The sequence below is a fragment of the Callorhinus ursinus genome, unplaced genomic scaffold (assembly GCF_003265705.2).
Source record: "Callorhinus ursinus isolate GAN/ISIS: 27379988/994484 unplaced genomic scaffold, GSC_fseal_2.0 scaffold38, whole genome shotgun sequence".
NCBI lineage: Eukaryota > Metazoa > Chordata > Mammalia > Carnivora > Otariidae > Callorhinus > Callorhinus ursinus.
In genome coordinates this window covers 13661556-13685754 of record NW_027397100.1, presented here as the reverse complement: position 1 = coordinate 13685754, position 24199 = coordinate 13661556, and the positions used below count along the sequence as shown (strand labels likewise).

General features: G+C 40.3%; 2 protein-coding genes across 2 annotated transcripts in view; one reads left to right on the top strand and one right to left on the bottom strand.

Moving 5' to 3' along the window:
• Nucleotides 1-24199, top strand: part of TPX2 (TPX2 microtubule nucleation factor) — a 57983-nt gene that overhangs the window by 20765 nt on the left and 13019 nt on the right. Inside the window, exons 4-10 of the mRNA XM_073880269.1 lie at nt 6588-6744; nt 8059-8187; nt 10343-10464; nt 11547-11698; nt 12741-12909; nt 16186-16327; nt 16998-17214. Coding sequence (XP_073736370.1) covers nt 6588-6744; nt 8059-8187; nt 10343-10464; nt 11547-11698; nt 12741-12909; nt 16186-16327; nt 16998-17214 — 1088 coding nt within the window. The remainder of the gene's footprint in view (nt 1-6587; nt 6745-8058; nt 8188-10342; nt 10465-11546; nt 11699-12740; nt 12910-16185; nt 16328-16997; nt 17215-24199) is intronic.
• On the bottom strand, nt 14355-15151 carry LOC112827807 (protein BEX1). Its single transcript, XM_025876612.2, has one exon. It carries the CDS (start codon nt 14975-14977, stop codon nt 14591-14593), a length of 387 nt encoding a protein of 128 aa, XP_025732397.2. The 5' UTR covers nt 14978-15151; the 3' UTR covers nt 14355-14590.

The window sequence follows — 24199 nt, the reverse complement described above, 5'->3', positions numbered from 1 at the left end:
TATTGAAATCTTCAACTATATTGTTAAATTGTCTATTTCTCCCTTTAATTTTTTCAGTTTTTCCTTCATGTATCTGGGGCTTTGTTGTTTTATATATATATATATCTATATATATATATATACAGATAATAATATGTATTGTTGCTCAGAAGTGATAAAATTACCCTTTGCAAAGCTTCATGTTGGCATAAGGGTATTGCCTTTTGAGGATAGTATCATACAAGCTTATCCTAATCTTTTTTGATAAAGAAGCCCATTTTATTATTTTTTTAAATTTATGTTTTTATTATTTTTTAAAAGATTTTATTTATTTAGTTATTTGAGAAAGAGAGTGGGCATGTGAGTGGGGGAAGAGGCAGAGGGAGAGGATCTCAAGCAGACTCTGTGGTGAGCGTGGAGCCAGATGTGGGGCTCGATCTCACATTATGAGATCATGACCTGAGCCAAAATCAAGAGTCAGATGCTTATCCAACTGAGCCACGTAGGTGCCCCGAGTAAAGAATCCCGTTTAATCAAAGAGTTCTATGAAATCTCAACCAACCATATATCACAAGAGTCTTAAGAGATTACTACTGGTTGAGTCTGTGGTTTCTGTTCCATGTTTAGATTGTGAATGAGGCCTACAGAAAAGGGATCCAGTGTCTTATAGATTTCTTCAGAATTCAGGAAATTGTTAGTGTCTTCACTTCTCCATTTTGTGTATGATTGCTAAAATTGTCTTTCATCCTGACTGAATTCTGAATGCTTTTTGGAAGTGATGGTGTGACAGGAATCCAGCTATTCTCAGAGTTAGAAGACCTGAGTGGTTTTTTGTTTTGTTTTATTTTTAAGGCAAGTACCTCTACCACTCAAAATCTCAGTTTACTGAGAATAACCAAATCCCTCAGGCTTCTTGTCAGAAAGGGCCAAATAAGATGGCATGTGACAGTACTTTGTAAATGATACTGCATTATGAAAATGCATAATAAGAGGTAAAACATTAGTGCCATTAATCTCAGGTCTCAGATTTATCTGAGTCCAGAGTTGCCTAATCTGGAAAGGAATGGCAGCTGGGATAGAAAGGTATAGTCTTACAAATTCCCTACTATTTTATTTTCACATGGTTTCAATAGATAGTCTAAAAGTTGGCCAAAACTTTATTTTTTTTAAAGATTTTTATTTATTTATTCATTTGAAAGAGAGAGAGAGATAGCGAGAGCGGGAACACAAGCAGGGGGAGTGGGAGAGGGAGAAGCAGGCTTCCCGCCGAGCAGGGAGCCCGATGCGGGGCTCAATCCCAGGACCCTGAGATCACGACCCGAGCCGAAGGCAGACGCCTAATGCCTGAGCCACCCAGGCACCCCGGCCAAAACTTCTTTGACACAGAATAGTTAAGAGTCAATAAGGCATTAGTGTGTCATAATAATTTTTCCATGGAGGTGTTGCTTTACCACAAATATATGTTTTAATTTTTGGTATCTCATCCCTTAGCCATTTCTCCCTAAAGACACCCAGCAATTCTTCTCTTGACTTCATAACATTACTGTATGTTGAATTTAAGTCATGGTCCGAAATGGTTCTGTATTAATGTGCTTTGCCTTCTTTCTTTCTAATTTTTATGACTCCCAGTTCATTTTTAAAAATTAACTAATTTTGCTGGGTAATAATTTGCATATAGTATAATGTACAGATCTTGAGTGGTATGGTCTGATTAGTTTGACAAATACGTACCAGCATACAACCATAATCTCACAATCAAAATATATAGAACATTTCCAACACTTCAGAAAGTTCTCTCATTCCAACCTCTTTATAGTCAATCTGTACTGCTTCGTCTGCCTTCTCTCTCTCTCACCTCCCATCCAGAGGCAACCACTGTTCCAATTCCTGTCACCATTGATTAATTTGTCCTGTTCTAGATATTTTTTTAATTAATTTATTTGAGAGGGAGTGAGAGCATGAGAGGGGGGAGGGTCAGAGGGAGAAGCAGACTCCCCGCGGAGAAGGGAGCCTGATGTAAGGCTCGATCCCAGGACCCTGGGATCATGACCTGAGCCAAAGGCAGACGCTTAATGACTGAGCCACCCAGGCGCCTCCAGATATTTTTATAAATGGCATTATATGTACTCTTTTATATCTGACTGCTTTCATTTACCATGTGTTTTTGAGATTCATCCATGTCATTGCATGTATTGGTAGTTTGTTCCTTTTTATTGCTGATAATAAGTGCTATTGAGTGGATATGCCACGATTTATTTATCCATTCAACAGATGATGGACATTTGGGTTGTTTCCAGTTTGGGGCTATAGAAAGCTGCTATGAGTAGTTGAGGACATACATTTCTCTTGGGTAAATACTTAGGAGTGCAGTTGCTGGGCCATAATGTTAAATGTATGTTTATAAGAAATAGCCAGAATGTTTTCCAAAGTGACCGTACTATTTATATTCCCACTAGCAATATGTGAGTTTTTTTTTTTTAAGATTTTTTATTTATTTATTAGAGAGAGAATGGTAGAGAGAGAGCATGAGAGGGAAGGAGGTCAGAGGGAGAGGCAGACTCCCTGCTGAGCAGGGAGCCCGATGCGGGACTCGATCCTGGGACTCCAGGATCATGACCTGAGCCGAAGGCAGTCGCTTAACCAACTGAGCCACCCAGGCACCCAATATGTGAGAGTTTTAGTTGCTCCATATCCTAGCCAACTCTTGGTATTGTCAGCCTTTTCAGTGATATTTCATTGTTTTTAATTTGCATTTTTCTGATGACTAATGATGTTGATCCACATTTTCATGTGATTATTGGCTATTCATGTATTTGCATACATAGCTTTTTTAGTCTGGCTCCCTGCGGTCTCCCCTGGGTCTACAAAGGTTAGAGGTCAGCCAAGACTTTGAGTTTATATTCAGGTTTAAGTGTTCATCCTCTCTGTGGTTTTCTTGCTTCTGGAGTTTTGCCTCTAAATTTTCAGCCCTCTTGCCAGCTCTGATATTTGTCTACTGACAATTCAAGCTAGTAAGATGTTAGCTTTGTGCTATCCTACTATATACACAGTGGGGAATACACTTAATAAAAAAAGCAGCAAACTCACCAGTCTTATCTAGGCAGTAATGTCTTTTAAGTTGGACACCTCACCAGTTTCTGCTTGCCTTTTGCTGGACCCCCTAGGTTTTCTCTAACGGTTTAGCCATCAGGCAGGAATTGTACAGAGTTTTTGGTCAGATTTTGAGTGAAATCTTTTCTGTAACTCTTTTACTTTCAGGATTTTCCTCTAAATTTCCAGCTGTTATACTGGCCTTGAATTCTATCTTCTGTTATCTCTAACCAGTGAGACTGGAATTTTCTGCTATTGGAGGTGCTATGTTTGGGGAGTACCTCGGGCAAAAAAGCTACTAACTCATAATTCTTACCCTTTGCAGTTGCTGTTTTTCATGGATAAATGTTCCTCTGTTTTCTGCCTGCTTTTGGTCACTTTCCAGTGCCTTCAAATAGTTGTAGTTTTGTGTTTTGTCTGTGTTTTGTAATATGTACTCTTTATTACTCATTCAATACATCCATTACTTCATTCCTTAATTGAATAAATTTGCTCTTTATTACTCCATGTATTTTTTTTAATGATTTTTATTTATTTGAGTGAGAGTGAGAGAGATCACAGAGGAAGAGGGAGAAGCAGACTTGCCGCTGAGCAGGGAGCCCAATGTGGGGCTCGATCCCAGGATCCTGAGATCATGACCTGAGCAGAAGGCAGACGCTTAACGGGCTGAGCCACCCAGGCACCCCTCCATGTATTTTTTAACATGTAATTTCTTTTAGAGATTATTAATATGAAATATTTGCAGATGAAAGATAGACATTTAGTTAGGATTTGCTTCAAAATCCAGAAGAGTGAATGGAGGGAAAACTGATACATGATTGGCTATGAGTAGATAATTTCTGAAACTAAATGAGTACTTAGTAGTTTATTATATTATTCTCTTTATTTTTAAAATATGCTTGATATTCTCCATAATAAAGATTTATAAAAATTGTTACTCTATGTAGTAGCATAAAAGTCTGAATATGTAATAATGTCTTTACAGTGTTAAGACTTTTTTTTTTCCAAGATTTTATTTATTTATTTGACAGAGAGACACAGTGAGAGAGGGAACACAAACAGGGGGAGTGGGAGAGGGAGAAGCAGGCTTCCCGCTGAGCAGGGAGCCCGATGCGGGCCTCGATCCCAGGATCCTGGGATTATGACCCGAGCCGAAGGCAGAAGCTTAATGACTGAGCCACCCAGGCGCCCATACAGTGTTTGGGACTTTTATAAAGAAAATGTTGAGAGAAATTAAACAAGATCTAACTAAATGGCAGGGCATACCATATTTATGGTTGGGAGACTCAGTATTGTAAAGATGTCAATTCTCCCTAACTGATCTAGAGATTCAATGCAATATCCATAAAAAACCCAGTGGTTTTCACTTTGGACATTGATAAATTGATGCTAAAGTTTATTGAGAAATGCAAGGGTCTAGAAATAGCCAGATATTTTTGAAGTGTCTGGTACATAGAAAGGCATATTATTATGAAGCTGCAATAATTAAAGCTTTATGGTAATACTCAAGGATTAATGAGACCAGTGGAATCAAATAGAAATTCACCTTCCCATATATGGCCATGATTTATGACAAAGGTGGTACCACAGATCTGTGGGAAGCAGTGCTCCCTCCCCGCCTTCAATAAACAATGCTTGGCTAGTGGATATCCAGATAGAACAGAATGAAACTTGGTCCCTACCTCACTCCATATAAACGTCAATTCTTTCTTTCTTTTTTTTTTAAGTTTATTTATTTATTTCTTTAAGTAAACTCTATACCCAACATGAGGCCCGAACCCACAACCCTGAGATCAAGAGTTTCATGTTCCTGACTGAGCCAGCCAGGCACTCTAAAACAGTCAATTCTATGTGGAATTATAGATCTAAATATGAAAGCTAATGCTCATATAAGGAAATATAGGTGAATATCTTTATGACCTTGGAACAGGGAAGATTTTTTTTTTTGATAGAATACAGTAAAGCACTCACCATAATGGGGAGGGCTATTGGTGTATTTGAGACATTTATTTAATCAAATGATACCATAAAGAAAGTAAAAAGCCAACCCCCAAAGTAGGAGAAGATACTTGTGACACATAAAATCTACAAAGGGTTTATATTCATTATATATAAAGAATTCCTACTAATCAGGAAAGGATTGACCACCCAGTGGAAAACAAATAAGAGACTTGAACTAGCACTTTATCAAAGAGGATATCCAAATGGCCAGTAAACATGTGAAAAGTTGCTCTGTCTCACTGGTAATCAGAGAAAAGCAAATTAAAACCAGAGTGAGGGGCGCCTGGGTGGCTCAGTCGGTTAAGTGTCTGCCTTTGGCTCAGGTCATGATCCTGCGGTCCTGGGATCGAGCCCCCGCATCAGGCTTCTTGCTCAGCGGGGAGCTTGCTTCTCCCTATCCGCTTGCTCCTCCTCCCTGCTCATGCTCACTTGCGCTCTCTCTCTCTGTCAAATAAATAAGTAAAATCTTTAAAAAAAAAAACAAACTCACAATGAGATTTTACTAGATACCAGCTAAATTAAGTCATCTGACAATATCAAGTGTTCAGGGGGGTGTAGCACAATGCAGACTATAATGTAAACTTGCCAGGGTAAGCATAGATTGGTACAGTCACTTTGGAAAACAGCTTTAGTTGATATAACCAATGTCCTTATGACCTAACAGTCTTACAACTTATTACACCCAACAGCAACGTGTGTACATGTGTACCAAGAGACATATGTGAAAATTGGCAGTAGACTGGATAAATAGTGGCACATTACTACAGTGACTGTTATACAACATTGAAAATCAGTGAATTAAAGCTATATGAATCATGGTGGTTGAATCTCATAAACATAATGTTGAGTGAAACAAACCAGACAGAAAAAAATACATGCAGTAGTCTGATATATTATCTAAAGGGGTTTTTTGTTGTTGTTATTCTTTGCTTTTTGTTTTCTTCCCAAACTAATGTACCATGTTTATGGAATGCATGCTAAATGGCAAAACGATAAAGAAAAAGTAATGATTACTATAAAACAAGTCAGGATAGTAGTGCTGCCAGTGTTCTGTTTCTTAGCCTGGGTTTTGATTTCATGAGTCTTTACTTTGTAATCATTTAACTTAATTTTTATTTTGTGCTCTTTTTGGTATGTGTTATATTTTACCAAAAAGGAGTGATAAAGGAAAAAATAAGCACCTTAGTCAGTTACCAGGAGACCCGATCTCAAATGTCAAGTCTGACAGCAATTAGCTATGTAACAGGGTCAAGTCACCTCATCTTTTTTGACTTTTACCAATAAAAGGAGGGAGTTGTACTAGGTGATTGCCAGTACCTAAAAAAAAAAAAAAAATCAGCTGCATTTAAGTACCAACATTTTATGATGAAATTTCAAAACCTATCAGTAAGACAAGACGAGATTAAGTTTTTAGAGTGGAAATAATACCATTAAACTCTTTGTAGCCTTGGCAGTTTGACATACTTTAACATTTGTGGGGCACAATTGCATATCTGTAGTAGATGTATTCATTTCAGATAAATTTTGTCAATTCCTGTATCATAGAAGATCTACTAGACTCTCTGCTCAGAAAGATTTGGAACAGAAAGAAAAACATCATGTAAAAATAAAAGCCAAGAGATGTGCTACTCCTGTAATCATCAATGAAATTCCACCCTCCAAAAAAATGAAAGTGTAAGTAGCTACAGCTTCTGTCAGTTGGCATAGGTTTTAACTCCTGTTTGCTCCTATGGTTAATAGCAATGGTGCTTGTTCTTATTTTTATTAGTTAGGAATGTATTTTGCTGTAAGTAATAGCCCATTCAGCTAGAGTAGTCTATTTTTAATTTTAATTTTAATTTTTTTTTTTAAGATTTTATTTATTTATTCATGAAAGACACAGAGAGAGAGAGAGGCAGAGGGAGAAGCAGGCTCCCAGGGAGCAGGGAGCCCGATGCGGGACTCGATCCCAGGACTCTGGGATCATGACCTGAGCCTAAGGCAGACGCTTAACCATCTTGAGCCACCCAGGCGCCCCTAATTTTTATTTTTTTAATATTTTATTTATTTATTTGAAAGAGAGACAGCAAGAGTGAGAGAGGGAACACAAGCAGGGGGAGTGGGAGAGGGAGAAGCAGGCTTCCCGCTGAGCAGGAGTCTGATGCAGGGTTCGATCCCAGGACCCTGGGATCATGACCTGAGCCGAAGGCAGACACTTGACGACTGAGCCACCCAGGCACCCCTCTGCTAGAGTAGTTTAAAGAATAGTGATTTCTTTGCTTCACAGAAGTTTGCTGTTGGCTTTGGTTCAGTGACTGAACAATGCCAGGGCAACATCTCTGTGTTAGCTTTTTTTCATGCTTGTTACTCAAGATGGCAACTCTGTGTTTCTCAGCTTCTTCCTTGTGCTTGTTGCCACATTGTCACAAGGTAGCTGCTATATTTCTAGGTATCACATCCAGTTCAAGAGAAGAAGGAGGGTATGGCAAAGGATAAGGGACAGCACCCATATCACAAAAGTGAAAATATTCCAGAAACCCTGCTTATACTTCAGTTGCCCTACTGTGTCACTTGGATTCTCCCTAGTTGCAAGAGAGGCTGTTGAAAGAAGTACAGTAATTTTGCCTTTGGACATTGCTGCCCCAAACAAAATTGGAGTTCTATTAATAAGAAAGAAAGTAGAATAGATTTTGGGAAGATGGTTAGCTATCTGCCATTTGTGCATGTGATGATGAGCAGTTGGAATCCCTCCCCACCCTTCTGAACCATCATCAGACAATTCTCACCTTGACTTTTATTGGTGTGTTCTCGAAGTTTACCCATTGTATCCATTGGTACATATGATCTAATGGTGCTATTGGAAGAATCTTGTGGTTGAGACATGCTTGTTGTCCTAAAGAATGAGAAAATTTAAGCCGTATGTGGTAGATTTGGGGAGGAGAGTACAGCAGGGTATGCTTTAGGGAATGAGTTTTTTTTTTTTTTTTTTTTTGTCCTTTTGAACTGAAGTTCTAACAATAAAAAGAAGCCAGAAGAAGAGGAAGAAGGCAGTGCTCATCAAGATACTTCGGAAAAACATGAATCTTCCCCAGAGAAAGCCAAGGGCAGACATACTGTGTCTTGTTTACAGCCTGTGAGGTATGCTTCTTTCCTGAATTTAAACTTTAGAGTCAAAAGAGTAAAATTATAAGTGGGTATGTCTGCAGTCTGGAGCACATGGAACTTGGGAAACTCATAAAGCTGTAATCATGGTGAGGTGAATTGTTTTATATCTTGGGGGATGCTCATCTTAAAAGTTGAGAAGAATATGCTATTAAAGCAAATTAATCTGGGAAACAAATTGAGGGTTATCGAAAGGGAGGTGTGTGGGGGGACAGGGTAACTGAGTGATGGGCATTAAGGAGGGCATGTGATGTGATGAGCACTGGGTGTTATATGCAACTAATGAATCATTGAACATTACACCAAAAACTAATGATGTACTATATATTGGCTAATTGAATTTAAATTAAAAAAAATATTAAAAAAAGGCAAATTAAAAGAAATATAAAAGGAAAAAGTTAGTAAAGGTTTTTACTACCTGAATTGAATGGTTTTTATTTTGCCAAGCTCCCTTCTGGTCTTTACTCAAGCAAAAAATATATTTTCAGGGGCGCCTGGGTGGCTCAGTTGGTTAAGCAACTGCCTTCGGCTCAGGTCATGATCCTGGAGTTCCGGGATCGAGTCCCGCATCGGGCTCCCTGCTCAGCAGAGAGTCTGCTTCTCCCTCTGACCTTCCCCTCTCTCATGCTCTCTCTCTCTCTCTCATTCTCTCTCTCAAATAAATAAAATCTTAAAAAAATATATATATATTTTCATAATCAGTATATAAGCAACTTTGGATTCTGTTTTCCTTGCTTGCCACAAGAGTATTTCATTTTTTTTCCTGTACTACTATAAAATCTTCACATTTATCCTTTTTTAATAGTTAATAGTCTATCAAATTATATTTAACCATTTCCTGTTGAAAATGCAGTTACCAATTTTTCACTATTACAAAGAATCAGCGAACATCTTTATTGGCAGGGACTTTTCTTTGAGTAGTCTCTTTGGGCTAAAGAAAGAAAAATTCCTTGATTAAAGGATATGACTGGTGTTATGGCTACTGATATTAATTGCCAATTTTCTTTTTTTAATTTTAATTTTCTTTTTTAATACATATATATTTTTAGAGGGGGGAGGGGCTGAGGAAGAGGGGGAGAGAGAGAATCTTAAGCAGACTCCCCGCCCAGTGCAGAGCCTGATGCAAGACATGATCTCACAACCCTGATATCATGAGCTGAGCCGAAATCAAGAATCAGAGATCCAACTGACTGAGCCACCCAGGCGCCCCACCCAATTTTATTTCTGAAATGAATGTATGAACTTAGAGTGCCATCAGCTTTGGATGAATATTTTTATTTCTTTGTACTCTCATCCACATTGAATTTGTTTTTTTACATTTAAAATTGTTTCAAATTTACTTGATATAATGTTGATGGCATCAACTTATTTCAATTTTTACTTGATTGCTGATAGGATTGTGTTACTGTAATTGTAAACATCTTTTCCATATTTCCTCTTGGGTGAATTGTCTGTTTCCTTTTCTATTTATCTGTAAAGTGGTCTTAGTGATAGTCTCATTGCTAAGAATGGCTACTCTAAGTTGAACCTTTACTATGTGTCAGGTACTTCGGAAATATCCGATTTAATAGTCACAAATATTCTGTGAGAATAAATATTTGTATTATTCATTTTACAGTGGAGGTAACTGAGGCTCAGAGGGATTAAATAGTTTTCTCAAGAGCACATAGGCAGAAAATGAAATGTCAGGGTAGGCTTTGAGCTCTGGTTGGTTTCCCTCCTAAGTCTGTCCTCTCTTATCACAATGTATATTTTATGTATAATAGACTTTTGTCATATTTCTTATAAATATTTTCCCCATTCTGCTGGTATTTTAATCTTACTTTTTCTTGTGGCCTAAAAGCTAATGACTGTATAGTCAAATTTATGAGTCTTTTGTTGTATCTTCTATAGTCTGTTTTAGCTTTTTTTTTTTTTAATTTTCGATATTTTGGTATAAATTGTGAATCGGGTTTTTTTCATAGTGTTACCTAATTAAGTCAATATCAGTTTATCAGATAATACTTTTTGGTTTTGATGGTTATTTTATCACAGGTTAAAAATCTGATCTATGTAATACCTTTAGACTCTTTTGAATCACAAACCTCTTTCTTCTCTCCTCTCTCATTTCCTTTACTGATTTGCCCCTTAGGCAGAAGATTCTCAAAAGTACTGAGGAGCAAGAGTTGGAGAAGAGAATGAAAATGCAGCAGGAGGTGGTGGAGATGCGGAAAAAGAATGAAGAATTCAAGAAACTTGCTCTTGCCGGAATAGGTTAGCTTGGCTCTCGTTGAGTCTGATTTATGAAGGGTGCTTCTCATTATCTTGGTAGGGTTTTTGAAGTCTCTAAAAGGGAAAAAGGCTTTCCTGGTTAGTAGTCAGTAGAAAAAGATGTGTTTATTGGACAGCTGGTACCCTTTATATCCCAATGACCGTTCCCTAGAATGTTTTATATACATTGGACCAGGGTCCCTGGCTGGCTCAGTCAATAGAGCATGTGACTCTTGGTCTCAGGGTCGTAAGTTCAAGCCCCAAGTTGGGCATAAAGACTACTTAAAAAAAAAAAAAAAGCATTACATACATCGGGCCTTTCTTAGAGCACACTGTTGCTCTCTGCCTCTAATTATGGGACTCACACCCATCTTTTGAGGCCTTTTTCCGTGAGGTCTTCCCTCATTTCTTCAAGTAAAATTAATTCCTCCCTCCTTTTTCTTCCTAATTCTTTTTCTTTGTATTAGAAAAAGAAGGCATTAGGATTGAGACAGAAGATAAAGCCATTGGGCAGGCCAGGTTTTTGTTGTTGTTTTCCCATTTTAATCCTAGACAGAGGAAAAGAAAGCTGAGCAAATCCAGTTGTAGCTACAGAGGAAGAGTAGGACTGAGGGAGCCAAGGGGTCAGAGTTCTGCTTTGCTCTTAACTAGAGTTATTATTGGTGGAGTCAAAGCTATAAAATAGCCCTGCAAAAAAGCACCCCTGGAGTTTATAGGGTTTCCCTCTTAGACATGTTTAGTTAAGTATGCTTTTTAAGTCAATTCATAGCTTTTTCTGTCAAAAGAATTCCAGTTACTGTGTGTCTCCAGTGCTATGACCACACCTGGGAGATGGGATTCTTCTCCCCTTGTGCCACCTCTTTGCAGTTTGCATCTGATCCAAGGTCCTCAAACCAATAGTACTCAATGAATAAGGCACATATAGTAGTGCCCCTGAGGACTGTTTCAGGTTTTGGGTGATGTGTAGAGAGTGAACAAAGTTAGATCCATGGTGATAGAAATACTGAAAGGACTGGATAAAGGAGATTTACCGATATTCTCTATTCTTAGTGTTACCTGTGTGTTTTACTCTGCTTCTCACTCAGGGCAACCTGTGAAGAGATCAGTGAGCCAGGTAACCAAATCAGTTGACTTCCACTTCCGCACAGATGAGCGAATCAAACAACATCCTAAGAATCAGGAGGAATATAAGGAAGTGAACTTTACATCTGAACTGCGAAAGCATCCTCCATCTCCTGTAAGTTGACGGGATCACTGGATATTCTTGTTACTGATTCATCAAGGATTCAGGTGTAGTAGTTCTGGTCACTACTTCTAATAATATAATTGAGAGGAGCATGTTTTTGAGTTAAGATAGATCTAAATTCTCACTTTGTCCTGTTTGCTATATGATCTTGGAGAAGTCACTCTGTTATTCTGGGAAGCATCTTACGAAGTTGCTGTGAAACTGAGTTGAGAATGTACATAAAGCACATAGAATTATGTGTGGCAAACTGTAGGTCCCAGCTTGTTGCAGTTTGTGCTGTTACAAAATTCTTTAAAAAAGTCTTGTGTTTACAGAGTTGTGTACAATATATGACAGGGCTTATGGGAAAAATGGTGTTGGGGCAGACCACTCAAATCTAACAGAAACAGAAAGAATCCTAAGTGAAAATTCTAGTACTAAGAATTTCTACTTGCATTTGCAGTGCGCATCATCACTTGTTGAAATCAGTCCTTTGCAGTCTTAAACCCTGGGGTTATGCTTCTTCCTTTGAGATGTCAATCCTTAAAGAGTTTTGTTTCCAATCAGAGATCAATTTTATGAAAGTTAATCATCCAAGGACTAGGCTTCTTCATCTCTTAATTTTGGGAAAGATGTCTGTAGAGATTCTGATTCAGGCAGCTACCTGGCCTGATCCAGATCCAGAACCCAAATCAGCTTTTTCTTGATGGGATTGGGGGTGAGGGCAATACCTTTGCAACTTTTATTTTCTCCTTCTAATTCTCAGAAAACTTGTTCTTGCTGGCTTTAAAACATTGACGTGCTTGGGAAAAATCACCTTATTTACTATTGCAGAACAGACAATTTGTTAAGTGCTAGATCCTTTCTCCCTTTTTTAAAAGATGGGAGTGGACTAGTTTTAACCCTTGCTCAAGGACGGACAAATTTAAGAATAATAATTTTGGCTTCACCGCAGGTCTTTTTTCTTTTGATCCTCTGTGCTGAATATGCAGCTTGGGGTAGATCTGAGCTCTTCCATAACACTGCATTGGGAGAATAACTTCTTTCTTTACAGGCCCGAGTGACTAAGGGATGCACCATTATTAAGCCTTTCAACCTGTCCCAAGGAAAGAAAAGAACATTTGATGAAACAGCTTCTACGTACGTGCCCCTTGCACAGCAGGTCGAAGCCTTTCATAAACGAACCCCTAACAGATACCACTTGAGGAGCAAGAAGGATGATAGTAAGTTTCATACCAATGTTTTAGCCTCCCCTAGAATTCCCTTTGCTTATACAAATTTGCCTTTAGTTGAAATCCTAGCTTTTGAACTAAAGTATGGCATGTGCCTGTATGCAGACAACAAATGTACCATTGAGCATCTCTGAACTCCCCCACCCCACCCCGGCTATCTGTCTACTTAGACCCATCAACCACCTTGATCCTCCTGATCAGTAATTGGCCAGGGGTTATACCTTCGCCATGTGTCAAAGTGTCATGGTGCAGCTAGTGACCTATAGAAAATGAAAGCATTCCATTCATTCAGGGTTGTGTGCTTTTGTTCAGCCATTCAACAAACTTTACCACTACAAACCAGGCACTGTTGGGTGTAGGGGGTATAGCAGTGAATAAAATGGACTTGGTGCTGCTCAATAGCAAGTTTCTAACTCAGTGAAAGAGATAAATAGATCATTACAAGTTATGGTAAGTACTATGAATGTAGAGGGGGATTAAGAGTCAAGAGAGCGGGGAGGTAGGTAGAACATGTCTTTGTCCTGAGAAGTCCCTGGCAGTGAAAGCAGTTGAAGATCCAGAGCAGAAAGGAGATAACCAGTGATTGATACCTGCATGAGCAGGTAGGGGAGGGATACTTAGCTCCCGAGGAGTGCTTGTTCTCTGAAGGAAGTGTGGAAGCAAGAGGAATGGATGTAAATGCTGGCAGGTTTGTAGTCATTTGTCAAATTTTAGATTAGAAAAATAATGAAATGGTTTTTTTTATTCTAATGGAAATTTAAATATTAAACATGACTTTCCAAATAATATATGACTTTTAGAGTCTGATATGCCCTGCTTTTAGAATCTTGGTCCTGGTAAATAGAAAAATTATTTTCTGCAATTTAAAAAAAAATTTAAATTCCAGTATAGTTAACATATGGTGTTTTATTAATTTCATGTGTGCCAACAATTCTCTACATTACTCAGTGCTCATCCTGATGAGTGTACTCCTAACCCCCATCACCTGTCTCACCCATCCCTCCACCCACCTCCCCTCTGGTAACCATCAGTTTGTTTTCTATAGTTAAGAATCTGTATCTTAGTTTGTTTCTTTTTTCTTTTGTTTTGTTTTTTAAATTCCACATATGAATGAAATCTTATGGTATTTGTCTTTCTCTGACGGACTTATTTCACTTAGCATTATACTGTAGGTCCAACTGTGCTGTTGCAAATGGCAAGATTTCCTTCTTTTGTATGGCTGAGTCATACTGCATAGTGTGTGTGTGTGTGTGTGTGTGTGTGTGTGTGTGTGTGTGTGTACATTATGTCTTCTTTATCCACTCATCTACTGATGGGCACTTGGGCTGCTTCCGTAATCTGGCCACTGTAGATAATGCTGCAGCAAACCTGGGGGTGCACGTATCTCTTTGCTCTGCCTGTGCTCTCTTCTAGGATTTTTTTTTTTTGTCTTTTAAACTGCTTTATTAACATCACAATATATAATGAACACCTTGCCATGCAATAGGGTAAAACTCCCCTGCTGACAGAATCTTACATTTTGGGTCAAAATACAACATTCAATTAGAAGCTGGTCATAGGAGACCCACAAGAGACATGTAACACCAAAAGGTTTACAACAAATGTACGTTGAGAACATTAAGTTTAGGAAGCAGGTGTGTCTTCCTATTAACTTCAGGGAAAACATCAAGATTCAAGGCATAAGGCAAAACTCATCATGATGGTCATGGTGAGGAGGGTCAGTGCTAACTGCCCGCAGACTATGACTGAATTGCTTTTCCCTCAGCTTTTCCATCAGCTGTCTCATCTCGTCCCCAATCCTTTCCATATTCTCCTCTCTCATCCTTGCCTGTGGTTCTCCAAGCCTCTGAATCAGGTCCCACCTATACTGCAGGATGGGCTGCCTAACACGGAACCGCCTACGATTTACTCTAGGCACACAATATTCACCAGCTTCCAAAGGGAGGGCCAACGGCTCTCCTTTATTAGCAACTTGCTCCTTTTCATCCTTTTTCTCATTTTTCTGTTTGGCATTCTCCACGTTGAGATTTTTTACTGCTTGTTCCTCTTTGAACGCCATTGCTCCTGGGCCTATCCTTGCAGTCTCCTCCTCCTCCCGATTCTCGCCGAAGAGTGCGCCGCCGCGACACTTAGACCTGCACACCTGCTTCCGCTCCGCCTCCGACTCTTTGGGGCTGCCTCTGGCCCGCACGCCCTCAGGGACACCGGGAGCAGGCACCGAGAAGCAAGCGAGTGAAGGCCGGCTCTGACGCTGGAGCGAGGGCGCCTCTCTTCTAGGATTTTTATGATTTCAGATCTGACATTGAGATCTTTAATCCATTTTGAGTTTATTTTTGTGTATGGTGTATTTTCAGCAATTTTTATTTAAAACTTTATATAGTTATAAATAATGGTTGTATGTATACTTGAAGACTGGCTTATTTCTAAAATAAATAGATTTGGCTTTTTTTTTTTTTTTGAAGATTTTATTTATTTATTTGACAGAGAGAGAGACAGCAAGAGCAGGAACACAAGCAGGGGGAGCGGGAGAGGGAGAAGCAGGTTTCCTGCCGAGCAGGGAGCCTGATGCAGGGCTTGATCCCAGGACCCTGGGACCATGACCTCTGCCTAAGGCAGACGCTTAATGACTGAGCCACCCAGGCGCCCCTAGATTTGGTTTCTGTCTCCTGCTGTTATGTGTTCAGATCTAAATTAGAGGATTCATTCTACATAATTATGAAAATTGACAAGGTTGCCCTGGTCAGGTGAATCAATGTTTTCCGTGAATGGTAGTGAAGGTCTTAAGATTGATGCTTTGACATATTTTTTTTTACTTTCTCTATTTGAGTTTCTGTGAGAGGTGTTCTTGGTGTTTTGATATAGATGCTTTTAGGGAATTCACAAAATTGGGAGTTCATACTTGATCTTTAGAAAAGCCTTATTTTAAAGCTGGAATAAGCAACAATCTTATGTGTCAAGAACAACCAAAATAGTTGGCATTATCAATAGAAAGGCAGTACATGCCTTTGCAGTGATGACTCCATCAGACACAAATGGATTTTAAGTTCAGAAAATGATAGTAGAGTTACCCAAAGACAGCCTTCATCATACCCCTCAATAAAGAGTGACTGGCGAGGAGGGGGCTGCATGTTTGTCAGGTTGGCTGACATGAGCTGAGTGTGGAGAGCAGCCACTCTGATTTGGCATCATGGGCTGCCTAGCCGAATCAGCACTTACAGTAAACAGGGTCTCAGAGAGCTAGGTGAATGTCTTGGTCTTGCTTTATAGCTCTGTTACCCTCCAAATCTGCTGTGGTCAAGATATCCAGAGACCCACAGACTCCTGTGTTGCAAACCAAACAGCGCACAAGGCCTGTGACCTGCAAAAGTGCAGCGGATCAGGAGGCAGAGGAGCTCGAGAAACTGCAACAGTAAGTCCCACCGGCAGTATTTGAGGAAGAGTTCCAAGTACCTGCTTTCTTTTCGGTTCTATAATGGGGATAGTTGCTGTTTTTCTTGCCATTGGAATTTATGACATTTGAGTTACAGGCTCTCTACAGTCTATGCCCCTGCCTCAGTGATTAAAAAATTAGAAGTGGGAATATGGAGATATCCTGGAGTATAAACTGGTAAAAAAACAAATGCAGAGGTTGGGGTGGGAGAACTTACTCAGGATTCTAATTAAGGAGTGCCCTCTGAACTTCGTTTAGGTAGATCCCACCCTTTATGGCTACCCAAGGGCTCATTACAGCTATTATTGGTGGAGGAAACTGGAATATAATGTGGTTAGCACTGGAGTTTGTCTCCTGTATTCTGCTTTCATTCCTTTTTGTACTTCTTTTGAGGGGCAGCTTCCTCTGGGAAGAGAAACCCCAATCTTTAAAGCGGTGGGAATGTTAGGACTGGCTCCTTTATTCTTTGCTCTGGAGGTAGAGACAGAAACTATGGAGAGAGTTGAAATTTTGCTATGCTTGGGTAATCGTAATAATTACTATTTTTCTGTTTTGGTCTTTGTTCTGTTTTTACTTTGTTGTTTGTGTAGCTTTTATTTTATTAACAAAATTTTTTTTTGTGGTTGTCATTTAAACTCTCATCTTACAGATACAAATTCAAAGCACGGGACCTTGATCCCAGAATTCTTGAAGGTGGGCCCATCTTGCCCAAGAAACCACCTGTGAAGCCACCCACTCAGCCTATTGGCTTTGATTTGGAAATTGAGAAGAGAATCCAGGAGCGGGAGTCAAAGAAGAAATCAGAGGATGAACACTTTGAATTTCATTCCAGACCTTGCCCTACTAAAATCTTGGAAGATGTTGTGGTAAGAACGGTTGAGGCTCTGCATGCTGGCAGAAACATCCTGCTCGTGACCAAATACCCACCTGTTCACAAATGTTTGAGTAGATACTATGATCAGGGCATTGTATTAGGAGCTGTAGGTGATAAAGAGACATATCAGAAGTGGATTTTGCTCTCAGGAAAGTAAAGTTGAGTAAGGGAGACAACATATGTGTAAATAATATAAAATTAGAAGTGTTCTAAGAGGGGTGACAGTTGAAAGTGCTATAGGAACTCAAAGGAGATAATGATTTCTTCCAGACAGAAGGTTCAGGGAACGCTTTGTGGAGGAGGGAGCATATGACCCAAGCCTTCACATCATCATCATCATCATCATCGTCGTCGTCGTCTGTTGTTACTGTCGTAATCACTGACAGTTTCACTGTGTGCCAGGCACGCTCTAAGCCCCTTCCATGTATTAACCCATTCATTTTGACCACAACGCCTTCAGGTGATTTACTGTAATTATCACTGGTTTCACATGAGGCAGTTGAGGTGCAGAGAGTTAGGTGGCATTCCTAGGGCACTCTGCTAGTGAATGGTGGAGCAAGGATAAGAATTCAGGCACTCTAGCTCCAGAGTTCCTGATCTTAACACTTCATTATATTGCCTCTCCATTATATGGTAGAATTTGGACTTGTAGAAATGCAGGTGAAATGGACTGGCAGAGCATTCCAGGCAGAAGTAACATAAAAGCCTGAAGGTGGGAAATACGGTGGGGAGGTTACTGGAAAGTGGGTGGGGTCAGTTAAGCTAGAGAAAAGAAGTATATCAAGAGGAGCAAGTGGAAACTAGTTCAGAGAAATGGGTTGTGTGTTGGTGGGCTTATAGTCAGGATTTTAGAGAAAATTACAATTAGGAAGAGATGCCACAAAGAATAAGTAATAGAGTTCATCTACATAAGTGCAAAGATGGGTTTTAGATAATTTCTGTGCAGATGGGGAAATCTCCTCCTCCTGCATTGGACTGACTTATGTCCAGGTACTAAGAATTTTCTTTTCCCATTTTCTTTCTTTTTGCTTGTCCTTTTGAGTCATTATGGTTTTAAGTGAAACTGTGCACCAATATATTACCTTGGACTGTGTACTTAGTTTTGTTTACTCTATTTTCTTAGCACTAAGTCAGAAGCAACCCAGAGTTATATTTTCCAGGCTTTAAAAAAGCATCATAAAGCTTAGAAATAGTTCTTTCCCTGTTCCCACCCCTTACCTTCTTTCAACTGAGAGCTTTCTGCATACGAGACCGCCTTCCTTTCTTTCTCTCTCTCTTTTTTTAAATAAAGATTTTATTTATTTATTTGACAGAGAGAGAGAGCAGGAACAAAAGCAGGGGGGAGTGGGAGAGGGAGAAGCAGACTACCTGCTGAGCAGGGAGCCCAATGTGGGGCTCGATCCCAGGACCTTGGGATCATGACCTGAGCTGAAAGCAGACGCTTAACGACTGAGCCACCCAGGCACCCCCCTTTCTTTCCCTCCCTCCCTCCCTCCCTCCCTCCCTCCCTCCCTCCCTCCCTTCCTCCCTTCCTTCCTTCCTTCCTTCCTTCCTTCCCTCCCTCCTTCCCTCCTTCCCTCCCTCTTTCTTGCTTTCTTTTTCCTTCTTTCCTTCTTTCTTTCTTCTTTAAGATTTTATTAATTTATTTGTCAGAGAGAGAGAGAGAGCACAAGGCAGGCAAGGGAGAAGCAGGCTCCCTGCTGAGCGAGGAGCCTGATGTGGGACTCAGTCCCAGGATCCTGGGATCATGACATGAGCTGAAGGCAGACACTTAACTGACTGAGCCACCCAGGCTCCCCTGACTTTATATATTCTTAAAATCAACTCATTTTTAAGGTAATTTTAAAGGGAACATTTAAATCACTATGTAAATGGAACACCAGTAGTTTTTACCATGAATAACAATAGTAATAGCTAATATATAAAGCTTATTTGCCAAATTTTAGTCTAAGCTCTTCAATTTATATAATAACTTATTTAATTCTCATAATAACCCTATGAGGTAAACACTATAGGTCTTATCATCTATCTGTTTTACAGTTAGGAAATACAGAGATTAAATAACTTGCCCAAGATCATAAACTAACCAGTGGCAGAGCTGGGATACTAGGTAGTATGGTTTCAGGGTCTGTGCTTTTATATTAAAATAGAAGATACATTTTTATTTTTATTTTTATTTATTTTTATTTTTTATTTTTTTATTTTTTGTGAGTAAAGCGATGGAAGTTTATTAAATGAAGATACAGAAAAAGCTCTCAAGAGTGAGAGGGGTCCTGACAGAGTTGCCACAGGGTTGCCAACGAGGGCCTTTAGGGTTGGGTTTTTTTTTTTTTTTTAAGATTTTATTTATTTATTTAACAGAGAGAGAGAGAGCGAGAGAGGGAACACAAGCAGGGGGGGTGGGGGAGGGAGAAGCAGGCTTCCTGCTGAGCAGGGATCCCGATGTGGGATTCGATCCCAGGACCCTGGGATCATGACCTGAGCCGAGGGCAGACGCTTAACGACTAAGCCACCCAGGCGCCCTAGGGTTGGTTTTTTATAGAAAGCTAACCAGGGAACTTAAATCATTTTGACATCTCTATTGATAACACCTTCAATGGCTTGCTTCCTTCTTAGGAGGTGGTTATTCTTTGTTGGTCACAGGTGATTATCATAAAGACACCCACCGCACACCCCTAGGGCAGGGTGGTCCTCCACACCACCCCACACACCTAGGGCAGGGAGAAGGTACCTTTTTAAATGGAAAGGTCTGAGGAAATATGTGACTGTTAAAAAAAGCAGTCTGCATCCCACCTAACATCCCCTTCCATATTATCCGTCTTACCTGAACTTTATTTTTAAGAAACGCTGATTTAGGAAATTGAGCTGGCAGTTTGTTTTACTTTGGACATGCTAGGGTAAAGTGGTACGTGTGGAAGGGTGCCTAGAGTTCAGTAGGAGTTAGTTAAGTGAGATCTTAAAGTAGCCTTGTACCAGGTTATGCCTTGTTGAGAATTCTGAATAAGTAGATCAGCAGTGCACTAGGTAAGTAAGTAAGATGCAACCGAATTGACGTGGTGATCCAGGGAAACGTTTGCCAAATCCAGCAGGTTCTCAGACTCTTCTGGGGATCTTATTACATAAACAGATTCCTGGGCCCCACCCCTGGAGTTCTGATTTGTTATGTGCAGCATAGATTAGAGAGAGCCTCAGTGAGAACTTAGTGTCTGACACACAGTAAGCAGTCATGTTGTTAATAGTAATAACTGTCATTTTATCGCATGCTTACCTCATACCGAGTGTTCTATGTAGATTATCGTACTTATTTCTTGAAACAATTCTTAAGAGATAGGTTTTATTTTTAGCCCTATTTTTGGGATAAGGAAGAGACATTAGGAGGTGTCTAGTATGCAGAACCAGGATTTGAACCCATCATCTCCTCCAGCACTATTATTCTACCCCACAGTGCTGAGTTACCATTGTTTATTTTAGCAAACCCAGTTTTTGAGTTTGACACTGGCCATTTGTAGTTCTCCCTTCTAAAATTTCCAGTGATTTCACTTCAACTCTTGGTTTCTAGAGAAGCAAAGCATAGGAGACATTAGGTGTCTTCTCTCTCACCCTCTTCAGTTTTTAGAAAGGGAGGCTTTGAAAAGGGAATGTGGCTTGCTCATGCAACCATTTTTAAAAGTTGGTGGCAGAATTGAGATTAGGTCCTGTAACTTCTAGTTTGGGATTCTTCTAGCAGAACAGAGGCACCTGCTTCCCGGAGCCCAAATGCAGCTTGTCTGTTTGCCACTGTTGTTCTTCATCCATGCCCCTCTGGTGCTGAAACTCTTTCCCTGTGTCCTCATGGTATTTCTTGTGCTCTTAAACTTGTGGTTGATGGGTGGCAAGGAGACAACAGGGCTGATGAGAGATGGGCTTGGGCAGCAGTGGGCCATGAGGCAGAGATGAAAAAAGGGCTCTTGGGGCAGAGGTGGAGTGATGAAAACCTTGAGCTCAAGGGTGTGAAATGTGAACTTGGTGCCGACATCTAGTGGGGAGCTGGGGCACCACAGAGGTGGATGTGGTGTCAGTGAGGCCAGTGAGTAATTTAGCAGTGATATTTTAGGGATGACTTGGGGAGACCAGCAGGCTTTTTTTTTTTTCCATACTCCCTGAGATAACATTGCCTCACAGTAATTTCCTAACTGCTCTTGTCCCAGGGCATTTGGGGGAATATCCTGCCGTAGGGAGAAGTGCTTACCCCTAACACCCCCTCCCCCATCCTGGGCTGCTTTCCCTAAATGCGCCATCTGTCCACCCACACTGCCCACTTCTAACCACATACCACTTCTCTAGAGCTATCTTCCCAGAGCTTCCCATTAGGAGCTTCCTCCCATTATCCTCTAGCTGCATATTCTGCTAGGTTTCTTCAGAGCACTTTTTGAAAATCAGGGAATACCTGATTTGTTACCTTTTCGTTGTCTCTTTTCCTCCACTAGAATGTGAGCTCCCTGAAAGCAGGGACTGTGTACATCTGTCTTAGTCACTTTTATATCCCCTGCACCTAATATCGCTGCAGAAGCACTCTGATATTGGGTAATTGAGTGAGTAACAGTACCAGCTGAAATACACTGGCCTAGGCTGTGTTAAGTACTAGGAATTCAAAGATGGGGGAAAACACATCACTCCTCAAAGTTTTCCATTTGGTGGAGCAGATTGATATGTAAACAAATAAGGATAGTACTGTTAATTAGCATACATTCACCTAACTAATTACTACTTCTTGTAGGTCCTGTGGAGAATGCAAAGGAATGTAAATGGCGACATTCCTACCCTCAAGGAGCTTACAACTAGGAAAACTTAAAATAGCAAAACAAGAAGCCTTCTGTTTTTAGAAACCCAAAATTCATTTTTTAAATTTTTATTTAATTTTTATTTTTTAAAAAATATTTATTTATTTATTTACCTATTTATTTATTTATTGAGAGAGAGAGAGAGAGAGCACATAACCGATGACCGGAGGAAGGGGTAGAGGGAGACAGAATCTCAAGCAGACTCTGTGCTGAGCACGACACGGGCTCAATCTCACAACCCTGAGATCACTACCTGAGCCGAAATCAAGAGTCTGGCACTTAACCAGCTAAGCCACCTAGGTGTCCCTGTTTTTTTAAATTTCTGATTGAGCCCCCAGTTAGTGTTGATTACAGTAGAGATGGGGTGTGGGTGGGTAATTGCTGCAGAGTTGATATTCATAAATCACCTTTTCCTCTCCCCCAATTAATGAGGATTGAGCCCACTCCTAGATAGCTCTTTCGTGGCTTATTTATTAGAGATTTCCGTTGCTCTTTTATTTATTTTTTTTCAAAGATTTTATTTATTCATTTGACAGAGAGAGAGAGGCAGTGAGAGAGGGAACACAAGCAGGGGGAGTGGGAGAGGGAGAAGCAGGTCTCCCGCGGAGCCGGGAGCCCAATGTGGGGCTCGATCACAGGACCATGGGATCATGACCTGAGCCGAAGGCAGATGGCTTAACAACTGAGCCACCCAGGCACCCCTCTGTTGCTCTTTAAAAAGGCATATCTCTGCTGGGTGGATGTAGAGAGGGGAAGAAAGGAAAAGGGGGATTATTTTAGAACTAAATTAATCCTCAGGTTTTTATTTCGATTACTTTATGAAAAGAAATGAGCTGGGTGGCTCAGTCAGTTAAGTGTCTGACTTTGGCTTAGGTCATGATCTCAGGGTCCTGGGACCAGGCTCCACGTTGGGCTCCACACTCAGCAGGGAATTTGCTTCTCCCTCTCTCTTGCCTCTCCCCCCACTCGCTTTCTCTCCCCCCCCAAATAAATAAAATCTTAAAAACAAAAACAGGGTGCCTGGGTGGCTCAGTTAAGTGTCTGCTTTTGGCTCAGGTCATGATGTCAGGGTCCCTGCTCAGCAGGGAGTCTGCTTCTCTCCCTCTGCTGCTCCCCCTGCTTCTGCTCTCTTCTTAACACTCTCTCTCTCAAATAAATAAATAAAATCTTAAAAAAAACCCCAAAAACCCAAGGCCTAGAAGGCTCTCTATAATGTGCCCCAAGTTATGCAGATTAGAATCAGAGCAGGGCTGGAACCAACCTCTGAGCCTTGCTTCATGTTCTTCCCACTCAGACATGCCCTGAGTGTGCTTGAGCAAGAGGCTGGTGGCCACTTGTAGAACAACAGGCTCTTGTTGTTCTTTGGTAAGCATTATTTGAAAACCCATTTCATGGACTTTTGTCACTCTCATTACAATTTCTGTTATATGGGATTTCACTGTTCCTAGTGATCCTGGATTTCTTTTTTTTTTTTTTTTTAAGATTTTATTTATTCAAGACACAGAGATACGGAGAGAGAGAGAGAGCACGAGCAGGGGGAGAGGCAGAGGGAGAAACAGGCTCCCCGCTGAGCCAGGAGCCAATGTGGGGCTCGATCCCAGGATCCTGGGATCATGACCCGAGCCGAAGGCAGATGCTTAACCATCTGAGCCACCCAGGCACCCCTGATCCTGGATTTCTTTAGAAAACAGCTTCCACAGCAGAATGAGCATTCTCTTTACAGTGGTTACCTTGGCAGGGTATAAATTCTTTTCAATGACTCATACTATACAAAGCATTTTGGAAAAGCCACTTATCTTGGAGCCTGTGGCACAGTCTTAGATCTCTTCAGCAGTGGCAAATGTTCATATTTTAAAGATTAATTTGCTTTTAAGAGCTAATCTAAATCATTTGTAACTAAAACTAAGTAGTCCAAGATAATAGAGCTGGAAATAGTTTTGCTTAATTAAAAGTAAATATTGAGCCACTACCCTGCATTGCTTAAAAATTAGCTTTGAAGGCCACTCTAAGACAGACTTTCCAAACATGTTTTAAGCAGTCACAGCATTGTTGGGATTAAGGAGAAGTCTCTCTCCCAAGGTATAAATTAGAGTTCAAGAGTCCAAGGTACAAATTGTTATTCATTTTTACTGTATGTATTCAATGAACATTTACTGA

Bases quoted from the DNA above. Each gene is read 5' to 3' on its own strand.
- LOC112827807 (XM_025876612.2), bottom strand. From the start codon at position 14,977: ATGGCGTTCAAAGAGGAACAAGCAGTAAAAAATCTCAACGTGGAGAAT.